This window comes from Nerophis lumbriciformis, linkage group LG01 (genome assembly GCF_033978685.3).
Source record: "Nerophis lumbriciformis linkage group LG01, RoL_Nlum_v2.1, whole genome shotgun sequence".
NCBI lineage: Eukaryota > Metazoa > Chordata > Actinopteri > Syngnathiformes > Syngnathidae > Nerophis > Nerophis lumbriciformis.
Genome location: NC_084548.2, coordinates 64,180,001 through 64,199,915, shown reverse-complemented (window position 1 = coordinate 64,199,915; position 19,915 = coordinate 64,180,001). Strand labels below are relative to the sequence as shown.

The window sequence follows — 19,915 nt, the reverse complement described above, 5'->3', positions numbered from 1 at the left end:
TATATATATATATATATAAGAAATACTTGACTTTCAGTGAATTCTAGTTATATGTATATATATAAATAAATAAAAGGAATACTTGAATTTCGGTGTTCATTTATTTACACATACACACACACATAACACTCATCTACTCATTGTTGAGTTAAGGGTTGAATTGTCCATCCTTGTTCTATTCTCTGTCACTATTTCAGAACACACACATTATACAAATATACATTATAAAATCAATAAGAAAACGGGAGCTCTAATTTGGGAGTCTGAATTAGGATCAGAAGTTCCTATATAAACATTGCGCACTCACGTCGCCTTTTTGTATTGATTACTGCAGCTGTGCACTGGATTTATTCACAAATACAAACTACAACTCACAAACACTTTAGAGTTAGGCTCTACCATCAGAATGTGTACTTAAACTTATAAAGATCACATGGATATTATTCAGTGAGTTGATTCACCAAAACTAACCTGTTATACAGGAGGAAAAAGCACACAGGACGTTTCAATTGTTCACAGACTGGTCGCGCTCATCAGAATGACAAGACACAGCCGGTCTGCAGGTGATAGCATTCAATTGGGAAGAAACGCCCTACTGCCCCCTACTGACCAATGTGAATACTGATAAATGTGTAATGACAGCTCCAAAAACGAATTCAAACCACAAAATAAAATAAATAAATCAACACAAAAATGTAACACATTATGGGTGGGTCACATATGCATGTACAGTAGATGGCAGTATTGTCCTGTTTAAAAGTGTCACAACATTGCTGTTTACGGCAGACGAACTGCTTTACGGTAGACGAAAACTTGACTGCTGTTGTGTGTTGTTACCGCGCTGGGAGGACGTTAATGAAACTGCCTAACAATAAACCCACATAAGAAACCAAGAACTCGCCCTCGATCATTAGCTGTTTATATTGTGGGAAAGCGGACGTGTGAACAGGCTGTCAACACGTCACTCAGGTCCGCATGGAGCTGGAGGGGGCGTGGCCTCCAGCTCCGCCTGAATTTCGGGAGAAAATTTGTCCCGGGAGGTTTTCGGGAGAGGCGCTGAATTTCGGGAGTCTCCCGGAAAATCCGGGAGGGTTGGCAAGTATGAATAAACAGGTGAATCGCAACGAGAAAAAGTTTCAACGTTAACTCTAATATGAAACACAAAGCTGCCATGCAGGCTGTTCTTTCCTTTAAAACTGTCACTGCTCAAAAGATAATGAATCGATGTAATGAAATAGCGGCCAATAGGTTGTATCCAGTCATGTGACTTTTGAACGGGAGTAAACCAAGTGGGGGACCACCGAACCATCAGGGATACTGTGCAGCAAACAGAGTGCGAACTATCTGAGTACCCAAGGGGTACAGACTAGAGATGTCCGATAATGGCTTTTTTGCCGATATCCTGATATTGTCCAACCCTTAATCACCGATTCCGATATCAACCGATACCGATATATACAGTCGTGGAATTAACACATTATTTTGCCTAATTTTGTTGTGATGCCCCGCTGGATGCATTATTAAACAATGTAACAAGGTTTTCCAAAATAAATCAACTCAAGTTATGGGAAAAAAAATGCCAACATGGCACTGCCATATTTATTATTGAAGTGACAAAGTGCATTATTTTTTTTAACATGAATCAGCAGCTTGGAATTTGGGACATGCTCTCCCTGAGAGAGCATGAGGAGGTTGAGGTGGGCGGGGTTGGGAGGGTATATTGTAACTGCAGGTATTTGGTCTGTTGTGTTTATGTTGTGTTACGGTGCGGATGTTCTCCCGAAATGTGTTTGTCATTCTTGTTTGGTGCGGGTTCACAGTGTGACGCATATTTGTAACAGTCTTAAAGTTGTTTATACGGCCACCCTCCGTGTGACCTGTATGGCTGTTGACCAAGAATGCCTTGCATTCACTTGTGTGTGTGAAAAGCCGTAGATATTATGTGATTGGGCCGGCACGCAAAGGCAGTGCCTTTAAGGTTTATTGGCGCTCTGTACTTCTCCCTACGTCCGTGTACCACTCCGTACAGCGGCATTTTAAAAAGTCATATATTTTACTTTTTGGAAACCGATACCGATAATTCCCGATATTACATTTTAAAGCATTTATCGGCCGATATTATCGGACATCTCTAGTACAGACCTCAGCAAAAAAACTAACTATGCAATGAAATGTTTATTTATAAGTAATCAAAAAAAGGCTTGGTCTCAAGGATTAACTCTCGGCCGCGTTCCCAAGACACGTCAAACTATCTGGTTCTCATCTACAAGACAAAACAGATGAAACTTGGAAAAGCATGGAGGTCTAGAACTTCTTTGGGTGTGGCTGGGTCAAGGACATTGGTATCAAAACTCTCCTGGATAAATATGTATCGTTGCATTTCATGATTTAACATCACGCCTACTGCCATGTTTGTTGCTGTTGCAAGCGCCGATTAGGAGTAGGTATGTTTTCCCCCGTCTTTATCAAAATATAACTATAGATGTCAACATTGTGTACGTGCTGAAAGATTAATTTATGATTGTTTATCAAAATATAGCTATAGATGTCAACATTGTGTACGTGCTGAAAGATTCATTTATGATTGTTTATCAAAATATAACTATGGATGTCAACATTGTGTACGTGCTGAAAGATTAATTTATGATTGTTTATCAAAATATAACTATAGATGTCAACATTGTGTATGTGCTGAAAGATTAATTTATGATTGTTTATCGAAATATAACTATAGATTTCAACATTGTGTATGTGCTGAAAGATTCATTTATGATTGTTTATCAAAATGTAACTATAGATGTCAACATTGTGTACGTGCTGAAAGATTCATTTATGATTGTTTATCAAAATATACCTATAAATGTCAACATTGTGTTTGTGCTGAAAGATTCATTTATGATTGTTTATCAAAATATACCTATAGATGTCAACATTGTGTATGTGCTGAAAGATTCATTTGATTGTTTATCAAAATTTAACTATAGATGTCAACATTGTGTACGTGCTGAAAGATTCATTTATGATTGTTTATCAAAATATAACTATAGATGTCAACATTGTGGACGTGCTGAAAGATTAATTTATGATTGTTTTTATCAAAATATAACTATAGATGTCAACATTGTGTACGTGCTGAAAGATTCATTTATGATTGTTTATCAAAATATAACTATAGATGTCAACATTGTGTACGTGCTGAAAGATTAATTTATGATTGTTTATCAAAATATAACTATAGATGTCAACATTGTGTATGTGCTGAAAGATTCATTTGATTGTTTATCAAAATTTAACTATAGATGTCAACATTGTGTACGTGCTGAAAGATTCATTTATGATTGTTTATCAAAATATAACTATAGATGTCAACATTGTGGACGTGCTGAAAGATTAATTTATGATTGTTTTTATCAAAATATAACTATAGATGTCAACATTGTGTACGTGCTGAAAGATTCATTTATGATTGTTTATCAAAATATAACTATAGATGTCAACATTGTGTACGTGCTGAAAGATTCATTTATGATTGTTTATCAAAATATACCTATAGATGTCAACATTGTGTATGTGCTGAAAGATTCATTTGATTGTTTATCAAAATTTAACTATAGATGTCAACATTGTGTACGTGCTGAAAGATTAATTTATGATTGTTTATCAAAATATAACTATAGATGTCAACATTGTGTACGTGCTGAAAGATTCATTTATGATTGTTTATCAAAATATAACTATAGATGTCAACATTGTGTACGTGCTGAAAGATTCATTTATGATTGTTTATCAAAATATAACTATAGATGTTAACATTGTGTACGTGCTGAAAGATTCATTTATGATTGTTTATCAAAATATAACTATAGATGTCAACATTGTGTACGTGCTGAAAGATTCATTTATGATTGTTTATCAAAATATAACTATAGATGTCAACATTGTGTACGTGCTGAAAGATTCATTTATGATTGTTTATCAAAATATAACTATAGATGGCAACATTGTGTACGTGCTGAAAGATTCATTTACGATTTTTTATCAAAATATAAATATAGATGTCAACATTGTGTACGTGCTGAAAGATTCATTTATGATTGTTTATCAAAATATAACTATAGATGTCAACATTGTGGATGTGCTGAAAGATTAATTTATGATTGTTTTTATCAAAATATAACTATAGATGTCAACATTGTGTACGTGCTGAAAGATTCATTTATGATTGTTTATCAAAATATAACTATAGATGTCAACATTGTGTACGTGCTGAAAGATTCATTTATGATTGTTTATCAAAATATAACTATAGATGTCAACATTGTGAACGTGCTGAAAGATTCATTTATGATTGTTTATCAAAATATAACTATAGATGTCAACATTGTGTACGTGCTGAAAGATTCATTTATGATTGTTTATCAAAATATAACTATAGATGTCAACATTGTGAACGTGCTGAAAGATTCATTTATGATTGTTTATCAAAATATAACTATAGATGTTAACATTGTGTACGTGCTGAAAGATTCATTTATGATTGTTTATCAAAATAAAACTATACAAAACCCAAAACCAGTGAAGTTGGCACGTTGTGTAAATGGTAAATAAAAACAGAATACAATGATTTGCAAATCCTTTTCAATTTATATTCAATTGAATAGACTGCAAAGACAAGATATTTAATGTTCCAACTGAGAGACTTAATTTTTTTTGTGCTAATAATCATTAACTTAGAATTCAATGGCAGCAACGCATTGCAAAAAAGTTGTCACAGGGGCATTTTTTACCTCTGTGTTACATGGCCTTTCCTTTTAACAACACTCAGTAAACGTTTGGGAACTGAGGAGACACATTTTTGAAGCTTTTCAGGTGGAATTATTTCCCATTCTTGCTTGATGTACAGCTTAATTGTTCAACAGTCCGGGGTCTCTGTTGTGGTATTTTAGGCTTCATATTGCGCCACACATTTTCCATGGGAGATAGGTCTGGACTACAGGCAGGCCAGTCTAGTACCCGCACTCTTTTACTATGAAGCCACGCTGTTGTAACACATGGCTTGGCATTGTCTTGCTGAAATAAGCAGGGGCGTCTATGATAACGTTGCTTGGATGGCAACATATGTTGCTCCAAAACCTGTATGCACCTTTCAGCATTAATGGTGCCTTCACAGATGTGTAAGTTACCCATGTCTTGGTCCTCAATATACCCCCATACCATCACAGATGCTGGCTTTTCAACTTTGCGCCTAGAACAATCCGGATGGTTCTTTTCCTCTTTGCTCTGGAGGACACAACGTCCAGTTTCCAAAAACAATTTGAAATGTGGACTCGTCAGACCGCAGAACACTTTTCCACTTTGCATCAGTCCATCTTAGATGAGCTCGGGCCCAGCGAAACCGGCGGCGTTTCTGGGTGTTGTTGATAAATGGCATTGGCTTTGCATAGTAGAGTTTTAACTTGCATTTACAGATAGAGCGACAAACTGTAGTTACTGACAGTGGTTTTCTGAAGTGTTCCTGAGTCAATGTAGTGATATCCTTTACACACTCATGTCGCATTTTGATTCAGTACCGCCTGAGGGATCCAAGGTCACGGGCATTCAATGTTACGTGCAGTGATTTCTCCAGATTATCTGAACCTTTTGATGATATTACAGACCATAGATGGTGAAAACCCTAAATTCCTTGCAATAGCTCATTGTGAAAAATTTGCTCACGCATTTGTTCACAAAGTGGTGACCCTCGCCCCATCCTTGTTTGTGAATGCATTTCATGGAAGCTGCTTTTATACCCAATCATGGCACCCACCTTTTCCCAATTAGCTTGTTCACCTGTGGGATGTTCCAAATAAGTGTTTGATGAGCATTCTTCAACATTCTCAGACTGTTTTGCCACTTGTGCCAGCTTTTTTGAAACATGTTACAGGCATCAAATTCCAAATGAGCTCATATTTGCAAAAAAATTACGTTTTCCAGTTCGAACGTTAAGTATCTTGTCTTTGCAGTTGCAATTGAATATAAGTTGAAAAGGATTTGCAAATCATTGTATTTTGTTTTTATTTACGATTTACACAACGTGCCAACTTCACTGGTTTTGGGGTTTGTAGAAGCAGACGGGGACAAAAGAAGGACAAAGTGTTTACCCTCAGTCCAGCTGCCATTGTGACATACAGGAAGAAGGCGTGGGAGGTGGGGGTAACCTGAGGTGGTGGGTGGCCGGAGGGGCGTTGTCTCACACACGCCAATGACAGTAGAGGGGAGGGGAATGTAAACGTTTATATTTAGATGTCACTTTCGAGGAACAACCTACTCAAACATTCACTTGGTGCCTGAAGCTCGCCAGGTCACTTTGACAGGTTTGTGATTCAAGATCAAGCTAAACCGGAGATCAAAATCAGACCATTAAGATTTAAAATTACACTAGGATTTAAGATCAGACACAGTTTTAGGTCAGGCGGACTTTAATGTGAAACCTGGATTTAGCATGACCTAAAGATTAGACCTGTTTGTCCCATAATAGCAACAGATTGAAGATTATACCTAGATTTCAAGCCTAAAATTACTATTAGATTTGGGTTTAAAATCAAATTCGGGTCAAGATCTAATGTTATATGTCCAAACCTGGTTTTACCATCAAAACCGGTCTTTGCTGTTAGACCTGGTTTGAGGATCAGGCCGAGCTTAAGCTAAGGTCGGCTTTAAGAGATGCTGGCTTCTTTTTAACGTTTGACCCGGCCAGGTTTTGGTTGAAGCTGGCTTCTTCCCTATCAGACCTGCCTTAAAGATCTTCTTGGGTTTAAACTGAAATCCCAGTCAGAGTTTTCCTAGCACCTAGGCCTAGCTTAGTAGTATAAATACAGATAAACCTGGATTAACAGTCACACCACATTTGTTAAACATGGCTTTAAGATCAGGCCCCAGCATGACACATGGATTTAAGCCCTGACCTAAGTTCTAGGTTTAGACCTGGCATTATGTTAGACTGGAGTTTACAATTAAGAGCTGGCAATAACGTGAAACCTGGCTTGAGATCAGCCATTGTAGAAACATTAGCTCTAGCTTCTAGGTTTAGTACTAGTTTTAAAGTGGCAAATAGCGTTATATTAAACCTGGTTTGAAGTCAGTCCTGAATCTAAAGACTAGGCTCAGACCTAGCTTTGTAGTGTTAGACCTGGGTTAAGGTTGTTTTGCAATTAAACTTAAACTTAAGTCTCCTAATTAAACTTAGGTCACCTAGGTTTAAGTTCAAAACAACCTTAACCCAGGTCTAACACTACAAAGCTAGGTCTGAGCCTAGAACTTTAGATTCAGGACTGATTTCAAATCCAGGATTTAAGGTTAAAGTGCTTGCAGTTTAAAACCAGATCTGAACCTAGCATTTGAACCAAGGCTTATCACACACCAGGTCTGACATAATGCTAGATCTAAACCTGAAAAGTTACTGTCGGTCGACTCTACAACCAGCTCTCATTCTGTTGCCTGATCTTAGGTCTTAGGTCATTTAGGTCTATAATTACAGATAGTTGGTTACACTTGACTATAGGACGAGGCAACAGAATAAGAGCTGGTTTAAGAGCCGACCTACAGTAACTTTCCAGGTTTAGACCTAGCATTATGTCATACCTGGTGTGTGATCTGCTTTGGTTCAAACGCTAGCTCTACCTTCTAGGTTCAGCTCTTGTTTTAAACTGACAGGCACTTTAACTTTGAATCCTGGATTTAAAATCAGTCCTGAATCGAAAGTTTTAGGCTCAGACCTAGCTTTGTAGTGTTAGACCTGGGTTAAGGTTGTTTTGTAGTTAAACTTAAACCCAGGTGACCTAAGCTAGAGCGAACGTTTCTACAAAGGCTGATCTCAAGCCAGGTTTCACGTTATTGCCAGCTGTAATTGTAAACTCAGGTCTGACATAATGCCAGGTCTAAACCTAGAACTTAGGTCAGCGCTTGAGTCCATGTGAAATGCTGGGGCCTAGGTCACCGAAGTTTGAGTTTAATTACAAAACAACCTTAATCCAGGTCCAACACTACAAAGCTAGATCTGAGCCTAGAACTTTCGATTCAGGACTGATTTTGAATCCAGGATTCAAGGTTAAAGTGCCTGTCAGTTTAAAACCAGATCTGAACCTAGAAGCTCGACCTAGCATTTGAACCAAGGCTTATCACACACCAGGTCTGACATAATGCTAGATCTAAACCTGAAAAGTTACTGTCGGTCGACTCTAAAACCAGCTCTCCTTCTGTTGCCTGATCTTACGACTTTGGTAACTTAGGTCTATAATTACAGATAGTCGGTTACACTTGACTTTAGGATCAGGCAACAGAATGAGAGCTAGTTTAAGAGCTGACCTACACTAACTTTCCAGGTTTAGACCTAGCATTATGTCAGACCTGGTGTGTGATCTGCCTTGGTTCATACGCTAGCTCTAGCTTCTCGGTTCAGATCTGGTTTTAAACTGACAGATACTTAAACGTTGAACCTGGATTTGAATCTGGAGTTCTAGGCTCAACCTAATTTTGAAGTGTTAGACATGGGTTAAAGTTGTTTTGTCATCAAACTTAGGTAAAGTACACTCGACTTTAAGACCGGGCAACAGAATGAGACCTGGTTTTAAAGTCGCGTCCGGTCAAGTGCGTGAGTGCTCTTGTACTAACGTTAGCGGGTGTCCAGAGTCCGTCTGCTGCAGCTGTTTCCCCAAACCGAAGCCGAAGAAGCTGATGGCCATCATGGGGGCCACGCCCACCAACGGGGCGCCCATCCCTTTGTACAGGCCCAGGAGGCCCTAATCACACACACACACACACACACACACACACACACACACACATTATTAGAGATAAAACCAAGGACACTTGGCCCTTTTGCGCGCATGAAACTACGACATGACAACGTTACGTATCATTGCAGTCACCTCTTTAGAGACGGTCTTGCGAAAGCAGTCGTAGGTTCCCGTGTAGACCACATACTGGGCGCACGAGGCTTTGGGCTGAGTCTGAAGCCTCACCTGACAAAACACAACACAGTTTTTTGCAATCTTTGTAATTATTCTGACCTGGATCGACTAGGGTTGTCCCGATACCAGAATTTCAGTGGTCGATACCTATGGATTTCCACGATTCTCAATACTCATTCGATTCGACCACGATAAAAATTAACTGAACCCACGCTCCTGGTTTTTCACCAATTTAACATGCTAAAATTAACAAAGACAGCACCATTTGAAGAAAATATTTTAGTGTTTAAAGACATGAAAACATCATTAATGGAACATACATAACCCAATTATCCTAATGAATCACTGTTTATGGTTCAGTCCCAACAGTATTTAGTCACTAATATTTACATCTTGTGTTCATTTCACATCCACAGGTGTCACATTGATCAGTGTTATTATCTACAGTTTATTTACAGTACTACCACATTACTTCAGTTCACTTCACACATTAGCTTTCTCGGAGAGCCCTAACATGAGCTTTTCTTGCAAATTTCTGAGCAGCCTGCATTTTCCTTTTGGTCTCTGCTTTTGTAGCTTATTTTTTGGATTTCACTGCCAACTTCTGCCTCTTGGACTCTCTCTCCACTTCCATCTGCTTTAGATCATACTTCCAAAGCCTTGAAACCTCGTGATCCATAGTCAATATTATCATGACACCACGTGCACAAAACCTTTCCGGGACGATCGATTTTCCGAATAAAATCACCGAACAAAGTCGTAACTTCCTTCTTCCCAACAGTATCAGTGATTTCCCTTTCCATCCAGTCCCTTCGAAACTTATTTTTGACATGTTTATCAATTTCTTTTACTCGTAAAGCGTCCTTTCTCTCGAGAACCGACATCGTTTACATATGGAAAATGGCGGTAATAACCATTATGAATGATGACGTTATTAACGTCATCATTCATAACAGATGTCCTGATTGGTCACAAGAAACATATCGACCAATCAACTACGGCGTAATATAAATTACGTCTCGAATCTTGATTTAGGGTCGGAAAAAAAACCGGAAAAACGGGAGATAATTTTTTTCCCCCCCGAGATTAAAAAAGACGGAATTCCGACTTTAGACGGAAAAATCACATGCCTCTAACTAACAACAATAATCAACTATAAAACATTGTAAAAAGAACTGCAGTGATGTGCTGCCTTCAAGTAAATAAAACAAACAATGTTAATAATATTCTTTCAATATGGTGGGAGTGTCATTTGTAATGAACTAGGCCATGGGTCGGCAACCCGCGGCTCCGGAGCCGCATGCGGCTCTTTGATCACTCTGATGCGGCTCAGCAGCTTACTTGCTGAACCCCCCAATTTTCCCGTGAGACTTCCGGATTTCAGTGCCTCTCGCAGAAAACTATCGGAATTAATATTCACCGATTTTCACCCTTACAGCTATATTAAGGGCGTGCAGTGATGGTACAACATTTGACGCCCTCTACAATCTGTATTGACAGCGTGCCAGCCCGACACTTGTTATACAATGTACATTTTCAGCTTGCACACGTACGTGACAGCAAGGCATACTTGGTCAACAGCCACACAGGTTACACAGACGGTGATCATATAAAACAACTTTAACACTCTTACTAATAATGCGCCACACTTTGAACCAAAACCAAACAAGAATGACAAACACATTTCGGGAGAACATCTGCACCTTAACACAACATAAACACAACAGAACAAACACCCAGAATCCCATGCAGCCCTGACTCTTCCGGGCTACATTATACACCCCTGCTACCACCAAACTCCGCCCCCACCCCAAGCCTGCTCCCTCACACATCACCCCCCCCCCCCTCCCCCCTCTGTGCGTCGGTTGAGGTGGGCGGGGTTTGGTAGCGGGGGGGGGGGGGGGGGGGTGTATAATGTATCCCAGAAGAGTTAGGGCTGCATGGGATTCTGGGTATTTGTCCTGTTGTGTTTATGTTGTGTTACGGTGCAGATGTTCTCCCGAAATGTGTTTGTCATTCTTGTTTGGTGTGGGTTCACAGTGTGGCGCATTATTAGTAAGAGTGTTAAAGTTTTTTTTTTATACCGCCACCGTCAGTGTAACCTGTGTGGTTATTGACCAGGTATGCCTTGCTGTCACCTATGTGAGCAAGCGGAAGCCCCATACAACATGGGGCTGATCAGGCACGCTGGCTATATTGGGCGCTATATGCTGTACCATCACAGCACGCATGATGCTGACAAGTGCTATTCATTTAAAACCCGCGTGCCGCACCAGCTTAAAAATTCCATATAAAAGGTGTGGGCAGCGTGTCTGAGACCTCTGGTTTATACATAGCACAAAGCAAAAAAAAATTTTTATATGCAATGTTATTTCATTTAAAATTTAAACATTTTTTGCGGCTCCCATTGTTTTCTCTAATTTGTGAAACTGGTCAAAATGGCTCTTTGACTGGTAAAGGTTGCCGACCCCTGAACTAGGCTAATCAAAACACTAAAACATAGAGCTAACCTTTCTACAAAGGCTGATCTCAAGCCAGGTTTCACGTTATTGCCAGCTGTAATTGTAAACTCCGGTCTAACATAATGCCAGGTCTAAACCTAGAACTTAGGTAAGGGTTTAAATCCATTTGTCATGCTGGGGCCTGATCTTAAAGCCATGTTTAACAAATGTGGTGTGACTGTAAACCCAGATTTATCTGTATTTATACTTCTAAGCGAGGTGCTAAGAAAGCTCTGACTGGGATTTCAGTTTAAACCCAAGAATAACTTTAAGGTAGGTCTGATATGGAAGAAGCCAGCTTCAACCAAAACCCGGCCGGGTCAAACGTTAAAAAGAAGCTAGCATCTCTTAGAGCCGACCTTAAGCTCGGCTCTTCAAACCAGGTCTAACAGCAAAGACAGGTTTTGATGGTAAAACCAGGTTTGGACATGTAACATTAGATCCTGACCTGAGTCTGATTTTAAACCCAAATCTAATAGTAATGTTTGGGTTGAAATCTACGTCTTATCTTCAATCCATTGCTATTATGGGGGAACCAGGTATAATCTTTAGGTCATGCTAAATCCAGGTTTCACATTAAAATCCGCCTGACCTAAAACTGTGTCTGATCTTAAATCCTAGTGTGATTTTTAAATTTTCAAAAAAAGGTGAAATAACTGAAAGCATGATTTATATTCTAGTTTCTTCAAAATAACCACCCTTTGCTCTGATTACTGCTTTGCACACTGTTGGCATTCTGTCTATGAGCTTCAAGCACACCTGTGAAGTGAAAATCATTTCAGGTGACTACCTCTTGAAGCTCATCGAGCGAATGCCAAGAGTGTGCAAAGCAGTAATTCGAGCAAAGGGTGGCTATTTTGAAGAAACTAGAATATAAAACATGTTTTCAGTTATTTCACCTTTTTTTGTTTAGTACATAACTCCACATGTGTTCATTCATAGTTTTGATGTGACAATCTACAATGTAAATAAATAGTCATGAAAATAAAGAAAATAGAGCAAAAAAAACAAAGAGGAAAGTCTGAAATTTAAACTAATAACGAATAAAAACAATGATTTGATTTGTCTTATATATATATATATATATATATATATATATATATATATATATATATATATATATATATATATATATATAATTTTATTTTTTTTATTTTTTTTAATGTATTTTTATCTTATTTCATCTGAATTATTTATAGATATGTTTTTTTCTTCTTCTTCTTCTACAGATTTTGGCGCTTTTTCATCCGATTCAAACTGTTCCAACTTCAAACAGTTCAGCCTATTTGGGAGTCACGGGCCTTCCCTTGACAAATTCCAAAAATTTCCAGATTTCCCAGAATTCCAAGTTTTCCGGGACATTTTTCCATTCGAAATGAATTGGCCATTTTTCAAACTTCCACCATTTCCACATTTTTCAACCGACTCAAACCATTCTACCTTTAACATATTCCACGCATCCTGGAAATTCAAACTATAATTTTTCCAAGTTCTAAAAAATTCCAGGAATTCCCAGAATTCCCTTTTTTCTGGCGACTACTTCCACATTTTTCAACGCACTTCAACCGTTCCACCGTCCAAACCTTCCTCTTAATCAGGAACCTCCTAAACTGGAAAAATTCCCGGTTTTCCCGAAATTCCTTAATACCATTTCTCAATTAAAAATTGTACTACCGTATTTTTCGGAGTATAAGTCGCACTGGAGTATAAGTCGCACCTGCCGAAAATGCATAATAAAGAAGGAAAAAAACATATATAAATCGCACTGGAGCCCGGCCAAACTATGAAAAAAATGCGACTTATAGTCCGAAAAATACGGTATTTAAATATTTCGACCGATTTGAAAAATTTCAACACCAACCATTTCAACTAATTCAGAACATTCAAGTCTTAACATTCTCCAAAAAATGTGCGCTTTTCCCGAAATTCCCAAATTCCCATTGAAATGAATGGGACATTTTTCAAAGTTCCACAATTCCCACATTTTTTATCCGATTCAAACGGTTCAAACTCTAAAATATTCAGCCTGTTCAGGAATTCTGTGCTCCCTTTCAACAATTTTTTTTAAAATCCTGGATTTCCAAAAATTTCCAGTTTTCAGGGACATTTTCCCCATTCAAAATTAATTGTCCATTTTTTAAACTTCGACAATTCCCACCGATTCAAACCATTCCACCGTCAACACATTCAACTCATCCAACTAAAACTTTCCCAAGTTCCAAACCAAATTCCGTTTTTCCTGGAAATTCAAACTCTTCAACATTCAAACTAATCTTACATTCATATTACATTCTGTCAGCATTTCAGTTCAACTTCAGCAATGGAGCATTCACACGCAATTCCTTCAGGAATTGCTTCATCTAGTTTTGTTTAATATTCATTTTTATATTTTGGCAACACTTTACTTATTTCACCAGGGAGGCTAGGGTTGCTAGGGGGAATTCGCTGAACACAGTTTGCAGAAATACAATACAATTAAAAATAAAAATTATGAAAAAATTGATTTAAATGGCATAAAGTAATGATAAAAGGCTGAAATGTTGATAGTAATAACAAATACAAACACAAAGATGTGTCCTTAAATACATAGTTTAGCTTATTTATTAGCATACTTCATTATAAACAACATGATGATGTCATACTATAACACCATATTGAAAGAATATTATTAACAATATTGTTTGCTTTATGTACTTGAATGCTCCACATCGCTGAAATAGTTGACTATTGTTATTTACGATCAAAATTTAAAAACACAGTATTGTTTATGTTGATATACTAGGAGGTTATAGCAGTGTTTTTCAACCACTGTGCCGAGATACAGTCTGGTGTGCCGTGGGAGATTACGCACTTTCACCTATTTGGGTTAAAAGTATTTTTTGCAAACCAGTAATTATAATCTGCAAATAGTGTGCCGTTGTTGAGTGTCGATGCTGTAAAGTACAAAGTAAAGAAAAACAGAATGCTGGACGACAGCAAAGACTTACAGCGTGTGGAGCAGAGACGGCGTCCACAAAGTACATCCGTACATGACATAACAATCAACAATGTCCACACAAAAAAAGACAGCAACATCTTAAATATTCTCGATTGCTAAAACAAATCAGGTGCAGGGAGTAGCGCTCAAAGGAAGACATGAAACTGAAACCGGATAATACCAACAAAACAGGAAAAGCCACCAAAATAGGAGCGCAAGACAAGAACTAAAACATGACTACACACAGGAAAACAGCAAAAAACTCAAAATAAGTCACGGCGTGATGTGACAGGTCGTGACAGTACACCTACCGTATTTGTCGGACTATAAGTCACAGTTTTTTTTCATAGTTTGGCCGGGGGTGCGACTTATGTGTGAAATTATTAACACATTACTGTAAAATATAAAATAATATTATTTAGCTTATTCACGTAAGAGACTAGACGTATAAGAGTTCATGGGATTTAGCGATTAGGAGTGACAGATTGTTTGGTAAACGTATAGCATGTTCTATATGTTATAGTTATTTGAATGACTCTTACCATAATATGTTACGTTAACATACCAGGCACGTTCTCAGTTGGTTATTTATGCCTCATATAACGTACACTTATTCAGCCTGTTGTTCACTATTCTTTATTTATTTTAAATTGCCTTTCTAGTGTCTATTCTTGGTGTTGGGTTTTATCAAATAAATTTCCCCAAAAAATGCGACTTATACTCCAGTGCGACTTATAGGGGTGTGGGAAAAAATGGATTCGAATTCGAATCGCGATTCTCACGTTGTGCGATTCAAAATCGATACTCATTTTAAAAAAAAACGATTTTATTTTTTTTAATTTAAATTTTATTTATTTTTATTTTTTATTTTTTTAATTAATCAATCCAACAAAACAATACACAGCAATACCATAACAATGCAATCCAATTCCAAAACCAAACCCGACCCAGCAACACTCAGAACTGCAATAAACAGAGCAATTGAGAGGAGACTCAAACACGACACAGAACAAACCAAAAGTAGTGAAACAAAAATGAATATTATCAACAACAGTATCAATATTAGTTACAATTTCAACATAGCAGTGATTAAAAATCCCTCATTGACATTATCATTAGACATTTATAAAAAATTAAAAAAAATTAACAATAGTGTCACAGTGGCTTACACTTAAATGATAAATGGGTTGTACTTGTATAGCGCTTTTCTACCTTCAAGGTACTCAAAGCGCTTTGACACTACTTCCACATTTACCCATTCACACACACATTCACACACTGATGGAGGGAGCTGCCATGCAAGGCGCTAACCAGCACCCATCAGGAGCAAGGGTGAAGTGTCTTGCTCAGGACACAACGGACATGACGAGGTTGGTACTAGGTGGGGATTGAACCAGGGACCCTCGGGTCGCGCACGGCCACTCTTCCACTGCGCCACTTGCATCGCATCTCATAAGCTTGACAACACACTGTGTCCAATATTTTCACAAAGATAAAATAAGTCATATTTTTGGTTCATTTAATAGTTCAAACAAATTTACACTATTGCAATCAGTTGATAAAACATTGTCCTTTACAATTATAAAAGCTTTTTTACAAAAATCTACTACTCTGCTTGCATGTCAGCAGACTGGGGTAGATCCTACTGAAATCCTATGTATTGAATGCATAGAGAATCCTTTTGAATCGGGAAAAAAATAGTTTTTGACTCGAGAATCGCGTTGAATTGAAAAAAAAACAAACATCGATTTTAAATCGAATCGTGACCCCAAGAATCGATATTGAATCGAATCGTGGGACACCCAAAAATTCACAGTCCTAGCGACTTATATGTTTTTTTCCTTCTTTATTATGCATTTTCGGCCGGTGCGACTTATACTCCGGAGCGACTTATACTCTGAAAAATACGGTACTTTGAGACAAGAGCTATATTGATGCATGGTTGAGTATGGTTTAAATTCATATCCAACAATTGCGACAACGTCTTTTTACTGTCTACCAGTGACGTGCGGTCACTGGAGGCAGGTGAGGCCCCGCCTCACCTGCCATCATGGAAAGAAAAAAAATGTAAAAAGAAAAAAAATTAATTAAATTGTTATATGTATCCAGTGATTATACTATGAAGTTATTTTCCGTTTAACTTCACCAGTTTTAGATTATTTTTATTCAAAATCGCTGAATTTTCACATTTGCCGTTCAAATACTGAGAAGAGACGGTGCGGTTATCAGCAGCCAGTTGAGGCACGTCACTCAGTGCCTCAACATGGATTGCGGACTCGGCTAACTGCTGGCCTGCTGTGCAGTGAGACCGTATTGCTATATGAACTATATTATACATTTCCATAGTTTAATTAGCTGAGGTATATAATGTACAGTGTATTTTGTCAACAACTGTATGTGTGTAACGTATTTCTTGTGCTGAGCGATCATAAAACTGCTGCGAAGACGCACTGTGTGAGGCTCGCGTAATCCCGCCTCCTGGTGCCGGTTATTGCACCTCCGCCGCAGACTGCACCCCCCGACGGGAGCGCCACACCAACCAAAGCCCACACCCAAACCCTCCACGTGCAAGACCGAATCCACCCAAAAAAAGTCACTTAACAAGAAGCCAAAAAGTGCAAAAACAACATTGCTCGCGCCAGAGGAGCCGTGAACGACTGCAGGGACACAACATTAGGTACACCTGCAGACTGCAGCACGGATTTCATATTTCATTCATTCACAACTCCTCCAACACGAACACCACTGTTCCCGCACTTATAAGTAAAGGTAAGACCATAAGGTTTTTTTTATTAAATGTGCTTTTATGTGTGCTACAGTTTGTATGTGTAAAGTTAAAGTTAAGTTAAAGTACCAATGATTGTCACACACACACTAGGTGTGGTGAAATGTGTCCTCTGCATTTGACCCATCCCTTGATCACCCCCTGGGAGGTGAGGGGAGCAGTGGGCAGCAGCGGCGCCGCACCCGGGAATAATTTTTGGTGATTTAACCCCCAATTCCAACCCTTGATGCTGAGTGCCAAGCAGGGAAGAATGCTGGTATGAGCTTTTAAACATAACCCGTTAACTGCTGCCAGTCAAATGGTGAATAAGATACTCTTTAGGGTTCATATGTTTGTAAATCTGACTGTGATGAAGTCAGTGCCTCACCAGCTATCAACCTCACCGCACGTCACTGCTGTCTACTGAATTAATTTTTTAATGATTTCTGATGGTGGTGTGCCTCTGGATTTTTTCTATGAAAAAAATCGCCTTGGCTCAAAAAAAGTTTGAAAAACACTTGGTTATAGAACACCGCTGTTATTTTTTGACCGTATACCATGGTAGCTGATACCAGGGGCGTCACTAGCTTTTAAGGACAGGGGGGGCTTAGCCCCCAGGAGAGCGAACGGAGCACACAAGCACAAAACTTCACAAACGGCTAACAAAGACTTAGAAATTATTCATTGTTATTATTATTTAAAAAATGTACGGGACGAAATGAAATGCTCCCCGGGACGATGGCTTTTAACCATTTTTTTTTCTTTTTCTTTTAATGTATTTATTAAACAAACAACCGTTGGCCAACAAAAAAGTAACCACAGAACACTATACGCCTATACGGTATAGTGTTCTGTGGTTACTTTTTGGTTGGCCAAGCGGACGTGACGACAGGCTGTCCCCACTCAGATCCGCACAGACCGGGAGGGGCGTGCCTTAAGTCCGGCTGGAAATCGGCAGAAATTTGGAGAATGGTTGTCCCAGGGAGAGGCAGTGAAATTCGGGAGGGTTGGCAAGTATGAGATATTCTCACTTCTTTTCTTTTGTCGAGCACAAAGAAAAGAACATTTTAGTTAAATGTAAGTTGTGTCTTGGATCAAAGATCCCGTCTACTGCCCAAAACAACAATTCAAATCTGCCTGGTTAGGCTCTGTGTATGTCACGTGTGCCTTCCTTAGGTGAAGCCAGCTTTACAGCTATGTTGTTGATTGATTGATTGATTGATTGAAACTTTTATTAGTAGATTGCACAGTACAGTACATATTCCGTACAATTGACCACTAAATGGTAACACCCAAATAAGTTTTTTAACTTGTTTAAGTCGGGGTCCAGATACAGATATATACTATCAAATATATACTAACATCATAATACAGTCATCACACAAGATAATCATCAGGGTATATACATTGAATTATTTACATTATTTACAATCCGGGGTGTGGGATATGGAGGGGGGGGGGGGGGGGGGGGTTAGGTTTGGTTGGTATCAACACTTCAGTCATCAACAATTGCATCATCAGAGAAATGGACATTGAAACAGTGTAGGACTGACTTGGTAGGATATGTACAGCAAGTAGTGGACACAGAGAGAGAGATCAGAAAGTATAAGAAAAAGTGTCTACATTTGATTATTTACAATCCGAAGAGGTATTATGTGGAAGGGAGGGTGTTAGTTTAGGGTTGTAGTTGCCTGGAGATGTTCTTTTAGTGCGGTTTTGAAGGAGGATAGAGATGCCCTTTCTTTTACACCTGTTGGGAGTGCATTCCATATTGAAGTGGCATAGAAAGAGAATGAGTTAAGACCTTTATTAGTTCGGAATCTGGGTTTAACGTGGTTAGTGTTAGTGTTATTATGCTGTTTGTTACTTATGTATGTTATGTTGCAGCTATTTAAAATAGTTTTGTCAATTTGTTCTGGCCTGAAATAAATTGGCCCTTTGAAACATATCTTTGTCTTTATGTGTTGTATGTAGAGCACATTGCTTAGCAGAGTTCAGTGATGCAAATGTATGTCAAGTTGATCAACAGATTGTATTATTCTCCAGTGCAATAACAGTACTAAAATGAAGGCTAAAAGGGCATTAATGGGAGCTTTAAAAAAAAAAAAGTAGAAGAAGTAACTAAATAGTTACTTTTCACAGTAACGCATTACTTTTTGGTGTAAGTAACTGAGTTAGTAACTGAGTTACTTTTGAAATAAAGTAACTAGTAACTGTAACTAGTTACTGTTTTTCAGTAACTAACCCAACACTGTACAAGAGTGATATGGGCATTTTCTATATGAACAAGTCCAAGGACCGCAAGCAAGGTCGCAGAGAAAATGCGGACTGGGTTTTGAGTGATGTGGCCATTTTCTATATGAACAAGTGGAATGGATTGGATACCGACACACTAAAGGGGCTCTCTACCTTAAAGTACCAATGATTGTCACACACACACTAGGTGTGGTCAAATGTGTCCTCTGCATTTGACCCATCCCCTTGTTCACCTCCTGGGAGGTGAGGGGAGCAGTGGGCAGCAGCAGTGCCGCGCCGGGGAATAATTTTTGGTGATTTACGCTATGAAGTGAGGGGAATAATGACAGGTTATATGATTAATTTATTTAAACTCATATTGAATATGTCGGCATGTATTTGTAAAAAACAACAACAACAACAACAAAATATATATATATATATATATATGTCTTAATAAGGTTATCCAAAAAATAGTGCTCGATACCGT

General features: G+C 38.4%; 1 protein-coding gene across 1 annotated transcript in view; it reads right to left on the bottom strand.

Annotated features, from left to right (window-relative positions):
• The window catches only part of LOC133571054 (mitochondrial carnitine/acylcarnitine carrier protein), a 38,617-nt gene that overhangs the window by 17,718 nt on the left and 984 nt on the right, over window positions 1-19,915 (bottom strand). Inside the window, exons 2-3 of the mRNA XM_061924061.1 lie at window positions 8,907-8,999; window positions 8,650-8,777 (exon numbers count right to left, since the gene is read on the bottom strand). Of these exons, the coding sequence (XP_061780045.1) occupies window positions 8,650-8,777; window positions 8,907-8,999 (221 nt within the window). The remainder of the gene's footprint in view (window positions 1-8,649; window positions 8,778-8,906; window positions 9,000-19,915) is intronic.